This window comes from Equus caballus, chromosome 3, assembly GCF_041296265.1.
Source record: "Equus caballus isolate H_3958 breed thoroughbred chromosome 3, TB-T2T, whole genome shotgun sequence".
NCBI classification, from domain to species: Eukaryota; Metazoa; Chordata; class Mammalia; order Perissodactyla; family Equidae; genus Equus; species Equus caballus.
In genome coordinates this window covers 59,655,424-59,669,804 of record NC_091686.1, presented here as the reverse complement: position 1 = coordinate 59,669,804, position 14,381 = coordinate 59,655,424, and the positions used below count along the sequence as shown (strand labels likewise).

The window sequence follows — 14,381 nt, the reverse complement described above, 5'->3', positions numbered from 1 at the left end:
GCAGAGGGGCACAGACACCACCATCATTAACATTTAATTTTGATTTAGCGTGTCTGCACAGGCTGGAACAACTAAAGTGCAGCTTGTCGCCTATAAACGTTCAAGGCCCCTTGAGGTCATTCTGAACTGCATCTGCTCAGGCCCAGGCGATGGGTAGTGGAAGCTTTTCAAGGTCGTGCCAGTTTCTAACGGCTTCTTCCTGCTACAGGAGTCTTGAGTGATGAACTTAAGAGCTATGTGAAGAGCTGGAAGTACCGGAAAGTGATAAAGATTCTCTCTTTGACCGAACTTCACATAGGCTCCTCTGAGCCTTCTTTGTTTTTGGGGAGGAAGATTGGCCCTGAGCTAACATCTGTTGCCAATCTTCCTCTTTTTGCTTGAGGAAGATTGTCCCTGAGCTAACATCCGTGCCAGTCTTCCTCTATTTTATATGTGGGATGCCACCACAGCACGGCTTGATGAGTGGTGCTCTAGGTTAGCGCCCAGGATCCAAACCTCTGAACTCCAGGCCGCTGAAGTGGAGCATGCCAGCTTAACCACTATGCCAGCCATTGGGCCCTCTTTTTTGACCTATAAATTTTGGCCTATAAAAACTGCAGGCTTTCAGCATAAATTATGTCATGTGCCCTGCCTCCTCCCCAAGCCCCTACTAAAAGACTTGAACAAATACTAACATAGTTTCTAGTAGCTCAAGATCACACCCCAAGGATGACCCTAGCCCTCCCTTAAAGTGTCTGCCTGAGAAAATTGCCAGCAGAATTACTGTTTGTTCCAGCCAAAACCTGGCCATGGACAGAAGGGCCCCTGAGCGCCACCCCACCCACCTCCCCCCTGGATCCCCGCTTTGATCAGTTACTTTAGAAAGCTTGCAATTGTAAATCCTTTCTCCCTCACTTTGAGATGTAGATCTTCCACCCACCAGAACTGTCTTCTCAGGAACCTGATAGCCCGCTCTTCGGGTGGCTTGCCCTAACTTGCACCACTACCTCCTGTCATAAAGATAATAGAAGTTTGCTTTTCCTCCAGATAAGCACTGATTAACAAACCCAGTCTCTGCGGAAGGCGCCGCTTGTTCCTTCCTTCCTCCCTCATTCTCCCTTTAAGACGCCCATCATATCTGCACTAAAGTTGAGCTCTGTTCACGCTGGACTCTCTTCCCCACTGCAATGTTATTGCAGAATAAAGTCTGTCCTCACCACTTTAATTAGTGTCCAGCTTAGCTTTGACAAAGGTCACATCTACATTTCATATTTGCCCTAGGTTGCAAGGGTTATTTTAGACTGAGAGATCACAGTGCTAACAAGGCCAAGGTCGTGAACTTGATTTCCATATGGCTCTGGTCATATTGTGGTCACATGGGTACACCTCTGTCAGCTGTTTCATAAGTGCCTTTCACTGATCACAGGGGACACCAGATGAGAGAGTAGAGATGGTTCAGCACAAACCATTTCCTGCCGCTGTTTTGGTCTCCCATTACTGCTTTAAGAGCTCGTGTATTCAGAGGGCGTGGCGTGCGGCCTTTGCTTTGCAGACCTCAGCTCGAAGACCACCTTCACGTCTCTCCTCCCCCAGACGCCCTTCTCCCTCTTTGTCTCGGACGTTCCCAGTTCTCCTGTCCTTTTAGCGTCTGATTCGTCTCCCTCTTCGGAGTCCTTTCTCAAAGACTCCCCCTCCCGCTTCTCTCTCTCGTGCCTATCAGCATTCATCTTTGGCACACGGGGTTTTGTTAGCATCAGTGGCTCATGGGTCATGTATTTATGCTTTATTACTCCTAAAAGAAACAAGAACCAACTATTCCACTTCTTGTGTTCTATCTAGCATCAGCTACTCTATCGAGTATCTAGCATCAGGCTAAGTATAATGAAACCATTCAGTAAAATACATTTAAATGTTTCCATTGAGCTTTGAAATGGCTTTGAGAAATATCAGCAAAATGATGTTGAATTCCTTCTTCATTTCTGGGAAGGGTAGTAGACTGTGTTATTATAACTCTTTAAGTGTTTACAAATTTATACGGAATCAAACTAGTGTCACCACACTTTGTACAGAGTGAAGAGTCTATTTCTTGTGGATTTTTTTCCAATTCTATGCATGATCATATCGTAATATATATTTTACCACAAAGGAAGATCATTTAGCAGATAGCATTATAATGGCTAGTTCTTTACACTCACATTGCTGTTAGCCTACATTTTCATAGCTTTATGCATATCTCTTCATTATGATAACACACTTTATGCCCATTTAAAGAGAGAAAAAAAGGTTTGGGAAAATGTCATAGACTAGATGGCTCTAGCTAGAATTGAACTTCTCTCTCTGCGGTAATTGGATCCTTTTTTTGTTGTTTTGTTTTAATGAACTAGGGATGGGACTTCCACAGTTTATTTAAACTGTAGTTATCAGGATAAGTAGAAAGAAATCTTTTCACTGGAGGCAAGTGCAATTGATAAAAATGGTAGGCATCCATCGCAGTTGACTACTACGCAGAGCGTTCTCAGGAATGCAAAATAATCCTTTCAGCAGGGACCATGTGTTTAACTTAGACGGTTCACATGCTAAGATCCAGGGGGAACTCTCCAGAATGGCGGTTTTCCAGTCCTGTTCCCCAGGATACCACGCTATTTTCAGATGTATTTGTTCCTATTGCTGCTGGAACAAATTACCGCAAACGTAGTGGCTTAAAACAACACAGATTTATTATCTTACAGTTCTGGAGGACAGAAGTCTGAAAAGGGTCTCAGGGGGCTGACCACAGGAATCAGCAGAGCCGAGCTCCCTTCTGGAGGCCGGAGGAGAAAATCCACTTCCTTGCCTTCTGCTGCTTCCAGAGGCAGCCTGCATTCCTCGGCTTGAGGCCCCTGCCAACCTCAAAGCCAGCAAGGACGTCATATCATCCGACTCTGACCCTCCTGTCTCCCTCTTTCTCTTGTAAGGATGATGATGTGATGACACTGGGCCCACCCAGATAATTCAGGATAATCTCTCCGTCTCAAGGTCAGCGAATTAGCAAACAATTCCACCCACAACCCTAATTCCCCCTTGCCACATAACATGACATAGTTATAGTTTCTGGGGGTCAGGAGGTGGATCTGTTTGAGAGGGGGGCTAATTATTCTGCCTACCATGCCAGGTATCATGCACATTTGAGTTAAAATTCTTTTTTTCCAGATTTATTAAGATACTATTGACATATAATGTATGTAAGTTTAAGGTGTCCAACGTGATAATTTGGTACATGTACATATTGTGAAATAATTACCACAACAAGGTGAGTCAACACCTCCATCCCCTCACATAATTACCCTTTTGTGTGTGTGTGTGTGTGGTAATAACATTTACGATCTGCTCTCCTGTCAACTTTGAAATATACAACACAGTGCTGTTAATTATAGTCACCATGCTGTGCATTAGGTCCCCAGAACTTACTCATCTTGTAACTGTAAGTTTGCACCCTTGGACCAACACCTCCCCACTTCCCCAGCCCCAGCCCCTGGCAAGCACCAGTCTACTCTCTGTTTCTTTGAGTTTGCTCTTCTGGATTCCACATATAAGTGAGAACATACAGTATTCGTCTTTGAGTTAAAATTCCTAAAACAACAAAAACAGGTTAATTATTTAAAATACTCAGAAGAAACAAAACACATACTCAAATGTATATTGTACCAAATTTTAAACACGAGATCCCACCAGCATATTAACTTGTGCTGCCAGGTTTCTTTGTTTCAGTGCAGACCTTACACTAAGGTCCTGCCACGATCTCTGTGCATACTTCTCATTTTGGGGAGGTTTAATCATCTAATACATTTGGTTCAGCTAGAGCAAAACCACTCCTTTCCTCTAGGGTGACAGTCATAACTTAAATAGCAGAATTTTGGTATGTTGCACACTTATGTTCTCCGGAAAGACAATTAACACATCTTCAAGAAGTACTCCAAATGGCCACGTATCACTGAGGTAACTATTTGCTGAAGAAGAGGAGCAAAAGACCATTTTGAATAGGAAAATGAAGGAAATGAAGCATGCTAATTCATCACATCCAGTTTGTTTCAGAACATTCTTTTTTTTTTTTGGTGAGGAAGATTGGCTGAGCTAACATCTGTTACCAATCTTCCTCTTTTTGCTTGAAGATGATTAGCCTTGAGCTAACATCTGTGCCAAGCTTCCTCTATTTTGTATGTGGGATGTTGCTACAGCATGGCTTGACGAACAGTGTGTAGGTCCATACCTGGGATCCAACCCTGCAAACCCCGGGCTGCCACAGTGCAGCATACAAAGTTAACCACTATGCCACCAGGCCGGCCCCTGTTTCAGAACATTCTAAACACAATCCTAATGGACAAAAGAGAGTTCAGTGAACCCACTCAGTGGGCAAAGATCCCCACAGGTTGTGCTGGATCCCTTGCTGCTGTGCAATGAATAGCAGAAAACAGTCACTCGATGTTTTGGGGTGATTATTCCAGCTGTCTGGAGAGCACAGCTCTCAGAAAACTAGGCACTCATTTTATTCAGTCTGGTACAACAGCGTCAACTCTGTCTTTTCGCATGTGTGTTAATGCCTTTCAGGAACTTCTGAGTGAATCTACCATTTAAAATCCTGATAGACCCTACATTTTTACAACACGAAGGTTGAAAAGCCATTGTCTATTAATATCGGCACTTCCTGTGATCTTTATACCTAGGTACATATTTTAAACATAGAAGAGAAAAGTGATTTGGCTCTTGGCCTTGCTTCAATCTGTACATTTTCTACCCTATTTATATCACTAATAATAGTGGATACAAAGCTGACATCACAGCTGTTCCCAGCAATGGACATATTGCAAGTCCAGGTTAGGCGTGCAAGGTGACGTCATAAATTAGGTGTTTTCCTTTGAATCTAATCTTTCCGTATTGTGCTAAAATAGCTTGTATTGCTGGTGATCTCTGCAGTCAATGTACAACAAGCACGGGGTCCTCCTAGGTTGTATCCTTAGGGAAAAGGATAAACCGCCGTGCCAAAAAGGCCCCAAACACAACGGCTTGGAAGAGTGAGTTTCTTTTCTCTCACTTTCCAGGCTGGAGTCTCAGAGAGGATTTCTCAGTCTGTGCATGGTTCAAAGTGTTTCTTTCATCCCTACACTACTCTGAAGACACAGCTCTATCGTCTTTCAGCATAGCTGGCACACAGGTGTTAATGTAATTCTTACTTGGAATTGTAATCTGTTCTTATGTTTTCCCCCTGGAAGCTTTGTGCCACGTGTTCTGGTTTTTCATGACTGTGTCTGGAGGTCGGTCAGGGGTCGGTGAGTCCTTTCTGTCAGTTTCCATCAGCTTCAGGGAAGTTGTGTCTAGTGTTTGTTTGTCTTCTCCAGGTCAGACCCTCAGGTCTCTCTCTGGGACACCTTGTTAGACAGACGTTCCAGTGTCTGGACCTCTCCTCTACGCCTTTTGTTTTTTTCTTTCACAGTTTGCAATCTTTTGCTCTTTGGTCGTGCACCTCAGGAGAACGCTTCAGCTCACATTGGAAGTTTCTAGTTGGCTCTCTAGCTTTGACTCTTCCTGCTATTCCACCCATCTATTGAGTTTTTCATTTTGGTCAAAATATTCTCCTGTTTTTATCTTGGATCTAGCATCTGTCCCAAGATGTTAATGAGGCTTTTTCTAAAACCTTGACCTGTTGCTTCTTTCGTTGTTCCTTAGGTGTTGGTTCTTCTGTTCACTGGGTTGCTGTCTTGGTTTTGACTTTACTCCTAATTATGTTTGGTGACTCTTGGTTGTCTGTGTAACTCTCTGTCTGAGGATCCCTCTTCTGCTTTTTCTGTCACCAGATTGTGGTAATCTGCTGCGGCTTTGTGCCTATAGCTTGTCTTGTGGGCATGGAGTGGACATCTCCTGTCTTTCTTGGAACACTGTTGTTCCTTTCTGGCTCCTGTGGGGCCATCACCATAACCCTATGTTATTGATAGACTGCATTATTTTTCTGCACTATATTTACACTATCTTCAAATCTTTATTTTTAATCATTTCATATGCTTTAGGCAGGAGGAAGAGCAAATTCATATGCTCAGTCTGCCATCTTGATCAGCTCCTTTCCAAACACACATAGGGTAGCTCACGATGCAAATGAACACAGTCAAGAGAAGAATTACGAGCGCGATCCAGGTGTGAGTCTAGGCTCTGTCACTTATTATTGGGTGATCCCGGACAAGCTACACTTTCTCCATTTGTAACATGGGGTAAAGAATAACACATACCTCAGATGGCTCTAAGGAATCATCTCGATAACAAATACAGGACTTTTAGCACATGCTGGCACATGGTAAGCCCTCAATTAATGGTAGTTTATTGTCATCCTTACTATTTATCCTTGAGAATAACAGAGAAAATCCTGATTATCAACATGATTATAAATGACTTGAAATTGTCAAAGAAAACAAAGTATAACCATGCTTATGTGTCCTTGGTGTTACTTTTTGTCATAATGGGATGGAGTTGAAAAGCTCTAGTGATTCTTGTGTGAGGATGTTCTTACAAATGGACGCATAAGGCCAAGGAGGGCCTTACACCAGTCCTTCCTGAAAAAAAACAGTTTGGATATTTGTTGAGAGGGCAGCTTGGTTTGAAAAGGCTTACACTTGACCAAAACTTTGATGTGCCCAATAGAAAAGGCTTTTTTTTGCTGGTGGTTAAGCTCACAGTACAAATTAAAAGAAGCTGGGACATTAGAAAGGTCTCGGTGAAGTTAAGCATCCTAGAAATGGGCAAGCTGGCTCACAGCTTGAAAAAAATTTAAAAAGGAAAACCTGACACCACATTGGAACTGCTGAAACCTTAATGTCTTGAAGCCTGACACGAAGGAACTGCAGGTCTATTCCTGGATGCCTCCGTGCAGATGGATGACTCCATCGAAAATTCCACATTCAAATCTCTGACGTTCCTAAAATTTAATTTGGTTTAAGGAGATAGGTAGAAATGCAGCCTTAGTATTTTTCTGAAAGATGAGGCAGCCATTTGTTCCCACTCTGTTCACTGGGTTTCTGTTCACTGGGTTATCTGTCTTTTCCACTGTGACTGAAGTGTCAGGCGTACTAGCTGCCTACCACTCCTTCTCCCCGACTTCTGAAAAAACTAAACAAAACCAAAACTCCACACCCTGGCCACAGGGGTGGGCAACGGACCAATTAGGACCCTTCCCAGGGCTTTCTGCACCCCGAGTTGGCAGCACAGGGCTGTCCTTGCTTTGGTCTTGAAGCTGTAAGGAAGGAAGTCTAGGGTTGCCTGACAAGGACACGGCAGGTTCTGAAGGTGCCGTCTCTGGTTCTAGTTGTCCTGAGGCCAGTTCTGTCGCTGCTGTGGTTTGAGAATGTGGCCACTAAATATTCCTTTCTGTTTAAGCTAGATATACTTGGGTTTCTAGCACTTGAAGCTGATAAACCATGTTTATGATATATTAAATTCTTAAATGTATTTGAGTCTATTTTTATTCTCCCATCTGTTCCCTCTAATCTACTTTTGCAGATCTTCTCTAGAGCTGAGCTGTTTCAATTTCTTTCATTTTAATATCTGTTAGGGCTAATCCCTAGGCATTACACTCGACACAGTCTTTCAGTGAGACTGACGTGGAGAGGCACTGATCGGGGGCGGGGGGGACTGTCCTGGACTGCAGATACAGCTATTCTAGTTTCTGTAAATGTACCCCTCCAATACTGCCACCTCTAATCTTAATTAATTTGGGCTTCTAAATCAGTCTCTTATAAATCGGTTAGCAAGAATCAGGGCTCACTTACAGTCTTACTTACTCGGGCAAACTAATAAAACTGGAGTTTCTACGTTAGAAAAACTGAAGACTGGACTATGGACCACTGCGAGCACACCTCAGTGGTGGGCCCAAGCCGCCAGTAGGCTAGCCAGCCACTCTTCCCAATCCTTTTGGCTGCAATAAATGGAATATGTGCAATAAAGCCCGAGGTCCTACTAAGACATTAGGATGTCATACTTTAACTCATATAAAGAGTTGTAGGGATGGGGATTTGGGGGGGGGGGTGAATGATGGGATGTAATTCTGGGGATAAAGTCAAGACCAGGTGAAAGCAACACTTAGGAAGGGATAAAACGGACAAATTCTAGCAAGACAATATCGTATAATGGTTAAGTGCAGAGACTTTAGATTTGAACTGCCTGGGTCTGAATCCCTGTTCTGCAATAACTAAGACATGACCTTGGGCAAGTTACTTTAATGTATGTCTCAGTTTTCTCATCTGTAATATGGGGATGATAACAGTACCTGCCTTCCAGGGCTGCTGTAAGGATTACATGAGGCACATAAAGCACTTAGAACAGTGCCTGGCACATAGAAATTACTGGGGAAATGACGGCTATAGTATAATGGTCAAAAATGTTAAGGCACAAAGAACTCAGACTGTGGATCTGTTTGCAAAGTTTCCAAGGGCTGTCTTTTAGACAGGTAAGTAGAACTTTAACCAAACCGGTTCAGTAATCCTAAGTATTACTAGTTATTAGCTTTTTTCCTACAGATAACCAGTTATCTACATTTGAGCTACAAATCTGAAAAGGGAGGGGGGCGAGGCAATATTTAAGTTGTGTTTAAAGACAATCTTGAAATTGTTGATTTGGGTGGTATGCGTTCCTCAGAGGTCCCTACTTTGTGCAGTGAGCTGTGGTAGGTGCTGTGTGGCATATGAAGACGACAGAAAAGGTCTTGGCCTTCCAAGAGATTACAAAGTAGCAGCATTAAAAAAGATATGGACATAAATGAGGGGTTCACGGTACTCAGAGGAGGGAAAGAGCACCCCACGTACGGGGTGGGCATGAGGATGAACTTGGACCATTTCATAGAGGAGACAATATTTGAGCATTTTTACTTGACACTTGAAGTACACAATACATTTCAAAGATAATTTTCTGTGCATTGGGAATAGCATAAAACCCAGAGAAAAGTATGGGGATTTCAAATAATGTAGTTTGAAGAAAGAAATGAGGAAGAGAATAATGAAAGATCTGGCCACAAAGCCAGGCTGGAGAGATGTTGAGGAAGTTGGATTTCCTTTTGTGGTGGACGCTACAGATTTCTGAGCAGAGAAACAATGTGTAAGCATCGAAGGAGATGGATTATTAGTGGCAAGGTTACTACAACTATGAGTGAGAGGTATATTCAAACACCATCCATAGTTTAACACATAGTTAAAATGTATTTTTTTCATTTACAAATTATAGGTAATCTTTAATAAAACACATTTATAATAAATAATTCATATTTGAAAATGCTCATCAGATAGCTTCATGCCTTTCAGTGGAAGAGGCCACGATACCAGGGAAATCAGAAGGCAATCTCAATAACTCTTCTACTTCTTCTCGCAAAGCCTCTGCTTTTTCGTGCAACAGCATCTACAAAAAAAATATTAAGACATCAGGTCAAAATATGCATTGCTAGAGAATTGCTAACATTTTTACTACCGTCTATTAGATACCTGAATCCTCGTATGTCAGCAATCCAGACATTAAAATTAATAACGAAATTGAAAAATGGCCACTTAAGAACAAGTGATTATAGTGAAGGAAGCTGAGGCATTTAGTCAAAGCCATTTTAGCTGATCACTGCACTTAGCCCACCAAAATAAAGGAGCTTTAATACTCTCAAAGATTTGTTTTATTGAAGACTCAGCCACTTAAAAATTAACTTCCAATCTATAAAATCCAAGACAATTTTGCAAAAATTTAATTAGCTCTTGAAAATATTATCCTTTATATATGCATTTTATTGTTCCTCAAAATTTAGTATGCTATCTTTTAAAAACCCATCAGTGTTTCAAAGAAAAGTTTTATTCAAGTCCTAAAATTAACCATAGTTAATTAAAGCAGAAACAAAATGAGCAAAGAAAGTATTTCTAAACATGGCACACGGTAGATGTCAAGAAATATTTGCTGAATAATGCCTTTTCCCCCTTCCTTCTAAAAATCAGAAATAAAATGTTGGTATTTGTTGTAGCTGGGTTTTGTGTATATTGGGGTGAAGTATTTGCATTAATTAATTCTGTTACAAAATTTTTATAATAAAAAGTTTAGTAAAATCACAGAGGCAAAAAATCACACAACACAAACAGTGAAAAAAACCCACTTTCTACCAATTTGATATAAAGTATAGCATTACACAACATTATATATAAAAGAGATTAAAATGTTAGTAGGTATGTTTTCCAGTAGCTGAGGTATGGTGACCATGTTAAGTGAATCTCCCAACACATCCTCTAAAAACTACACAGATCAACCAGAACAAGTAAACTACACAATACTCGTGTGTCAGCATTACCAGAACATAGAGAACATCATCAACCACAAATTACTCGTAGTTAGAAAAATCTACCACTTTCAGCAGAGCCATTTCTCAGGCTCCCACTCCAACTGTTTGCAGAGATGAAGGTGGGGTTGAGAAAAAACTACTTGGAAAAAAGAGGAGAACCGAGGGTCTAAGATTAAATAAAGTCACCTCCAGAGAGAGAAAGGCTACCCCAAGTACAAAAATACTGAGAAAGGAATCTAGGTAGATTAAACCATTGTTTACAGGAAGGGACTTAGAGGGTGTGGAACTCTTCCAAGAAGGCAGTCTTGGGAAGGCAATGCTTCTGAGGGAGAGAATGGGCAAAAAGGGAGAGGCGCCCTTTGGAAGCTGAGCAGTGAGGGGAAAAAGAAAGAAGAGGGGAAAATTTAAGATGCTGTAGGACAAAAAGGAAATTAAAAAAATCAAAGAACACAACCCCTCCTTGCTCTCCTCTCCTGCCCCAAGTGTCCATTAAAGAAGCTACGCTTTGCTACACTGACAGAGAGACTTTCAACCAGGACTCTCACACCCCGCTCCCAATGGCCATCCCTGTCCAAGAATCGCAGGGCGGTTCTCATCTGTACAAAACGACCACCTCTATGAAAAAGTGAGGTTCAAAGCACTTCAGTTCATAAAAACTGCCTACCCTGAAAGCAAATCATGAAGCAAAAACTGTAACACGGCACTCCAAACTGATTAAATATTCTCAAATAAACATTTGGAGATACGTGGGCAAAAACACACCCTGAATAAAAGTCCGAAAACTAAGGACAGAAATGGACCAAGACCAGAAAGAAATGAAACAAAAGTTGAGTAAGCTCAGGAAAGAAAGAGAGGAAAAAGGCAAAATCATATCAGAAATAAGAAACTTAATAACGAGGTACCCAAGGAAGAACGAGTTTGACTAAAAATCTAATTAAGGTGATTGGGGAAAAAAAAAAAGCAGGAAGACAATGGAGAGAATGAAAATGAGATAAAGACAGAAGTAAAAAAGGTCAGAGACATTGAAATGGGCAAAGACCACTCAACATACATACAATTGGAATTGCTAAAGAAGAAAAATTAAACAATGGATCAGAGCTAATATTTAAAACTGCAACCCAAGAAAATTCTAGAAATAAAAGAAAATGATATATCCTAGTAAAACTATTTCAATTTAAAGGTGAAGAAAATAGGTAAATGTTTTATATACTTTTGTTGTATGTTACAACATTTTATACGGCATTATATATAAGAGATTAAAATGTAATTAGGTAAGTTTTCCAGTAGCTGAGGTAACAGTGACCACGTTAAATGAATCATTTAACATTTGTTAAATGTTACATATACTTATATATATATATAAATGTTTGTATATATATTTTAAAAAAATCTATAAGGACGAGGGAAAGGGACTAAAATGGGCTATAAACAGAATCTGTGTTTGAAATGAATAACACAACAATAACTGAAGCAAACAAAGTAACATTATTTGAACACATTATTTCAATTATATATTCTCAGACTAAAGGCAAAAAGAGTTGTAAATAAATTCTGAACTCTAGCTAGTAAGTTTGTTTTTTTGCAGTGGTATGCTTCAACAATTTTGAAATTACTTTCAGTGTATTCTAGGATTGAGCAAAATAGGTAAATATATTGATGAAAATGGGAGCCAGGATTTTTACTGTTGGAGAAAGGAACTAAAAATACGAGAGGAGGAAAGACTCCAATGAGTCTTGGAGCGTGGGATTAGTGTGGTGGATTGAAGATGGCTGGAAATTCTTGGACACTTTCATTGAGAGACGGGATCCAATTCTCCTCTTGAACCTGTGCTGTGCTGGCCTTGGTGATTCGCTTGTCACTAACAGGATGCAGTAGAAATGATGCTGCATGATTTCCAGAGCTCAGTCAAAAGAAGCCTTGCATTTATTTTCTGCCTGGGTTTCTTGGAATGAGACTATTCCAAGGTCTGTCGAATGCTCCCTCTCAGATCCCAGCGACCATGCTGTAAGAAACCCAAGCTACATGGAGATTATAAATAGATGAATAAGAAACCCACATGTTTTAAAGGAAATTAAACCACATCGAATAAAAAGGGATAGAGAAACAGTATAAAATAGAAAGAACCTCTGAACCCTAGAACTTCTACAGACAGGAAATGGACTGAGAAAGCTACCCGGCTGCAAACATGGGCCAGGAAGAATTATTCCCAGGGAGCAGAATTGGGTCCTAATCAAGGAAATGGCCACATTTGCCTGGTTGGACTTCAGAATTGCTGCTATGCACTACCCAATTTCCCTGTTTGAATGGGAGTGTACTGTGGTATCCTATCCCTGTTTCACCACTGCATATTGTATCTCTTTACTTCACAGGTCTTCAGATTGAGAGAAATCATATTTGTGAAATTATACTCAAGGAGCATCACCTGCACCTGGACGTGATTTAGAAGAAATAGTGGACCTTGAGCCTGAGTCTGATGCCATAAAGGAATAAATCTTTTGGGAATGAGTATATTTTGCATGTGGGAGAAATGTAAATAATTTGTGACCAGAGGGCAGACATTAAAGATGACTGAAAAGTATTTGACACTCCCCATGCAGAGGTGGAGGTCCAGTTCCCCTTCCTCACAATCTCAGCTGATCTTGCCCTCTAGCAACCAACAGTATGCGGCAGAAGCAACACTGCACAACTTCCGAGGTTAGTTCAGAAGGTTTCTGGCATTTCCCGCCTTGATCTCTTGCAATGTTCACTCTCTGGATGTTTCCTCTCAGAACCTAGTTGCCATGCCATGAGAGACCCAAGGCCCATGGAAAGGCCATATGTAGCTGCTCCAGTTGAAAGCCCCAGATGACAGCCAATTTTTAACTGCCGGTCATGTGAGTGGATATCTTGGCTATCCAGCCCAGTCAAGCCCTTAGACGACCATAGCCCTAGTCAAAATCTGGCTGTAACTGCATGAGACTCCAAGTAAGAATCACCCAGCTGAACCCTTCCAGAATTCCTAATCCACAAAAACATGAGCAAAATAAAATAGCTGTTTTAAGCCACTAAGTTTCAAGGTAAATCTTTGTTACGCAGCAGTATGAACCTGGAAAAATTAGAAGTGGAGTTATCACTGTGAGCTCACAGCCTTTAATGACTTACAAGTAGAAAAATGTATAGACGTATGTGAGCTCTGTCTCCTGAGAGAACCTAGAAGCAATGACCTACCCCTCTGGTAATGAGCACCCTTAGCCCCTAAAACTTGGGTTTCTAAATACCACTCTTCACTAAAAAGAACTAGGGCTCTTTGGAAAAAATGGGTGATTCCATGGCTAAGACAAGGGAAATACTGAATCTGGAACACCTTGTTGTGCCAGAGTGCTGGTTATTAATTTTATTGCTTCTCAGCTCCAAATCCATCCTTCACTGTCCTGCTGGAAATACTCGAGCTGGATCCTGTAAATGTTTCTCCTTTGCCAGCTGGTATAATGTTAAGCTTTGTCAATAGAGGGCACTGGAGAGACTATGAGAGGAAGGGGTTTCTCTTCCTGGTTCTGGTGTGTGTCTTTTTCTTATGGCTCCAACCATGATTGTCTGGTATGCTGAACATCCAGAGGCTCATTACAGTGAGTTTGAACAGTATTGCTGCAGGCAGCTTTCCGGTGAGTTCCATGAGCACTCCAGTTAGCTTCCAAGCAGCTCAACAGCACACTCAGGGAGCTTCCTGGCAGTTTTGTTGGCATTTTAGTGGGTAGTTTCCTGCTTGCCAGACTTGGATGTAACAATGCAACAAACTAGGGGGCCACAGCCACACTTCCTCCACTGAAGGCTGAACCCATCCATGGTGAGTGGTATGGGGTGGGGATGGCCCCTCTCTCAGTACTTCTTCCTATATTCTTTAAAGTTCTATTTACTCCTTAGAAGCCAAATAATAACGTCTGTTACTAGTTACGAATTCTTTAAACTTTCTTGTTCACATTACTGTGTGGTTTTTGTTCCTAATGACTAGACCCTGACAGATACAGCCAGAAAGTACAAAAGTACTCCAGTAATGATGGGGACAGGTCAAAAAGACAAAGAAACCATCTTGCAGGGGCTCCAGCTG

At 41.4% G+C, this 14,381-nt stretch overlaps 1 protein-coding gene across 7 annotated transcripts in view; it reads right to left on the bottom strand.

The window, feature by feature from the left end:
* Window positions 1-9,168: 9,168 nt before the first annotated feature.
* HELQ (helicase, POLQ like) overlaps window positions 9,169-14,381 on the bottom strand; it is a 50,853-nt gene continuing 45,640 nt past the window's right edge. For all 7 annotated transcript variants that reach the window (XR_011437064.1, XR_001380469.3, XR_011437062.1 and 4 more), the window contains one exon: window positions 9,169-9,384. Coding sequence is in view for 3 of the 7 variants with exons in the window: in XM_014738789.3 (XP_014594275.1) it covers window positions 9,268-9,384 (117 nt within the window). In the remaining 4 variants the exon portion in view is untranslated. The remainder of the gene's footprint in view (window positions 9,385-14,381) is intronic.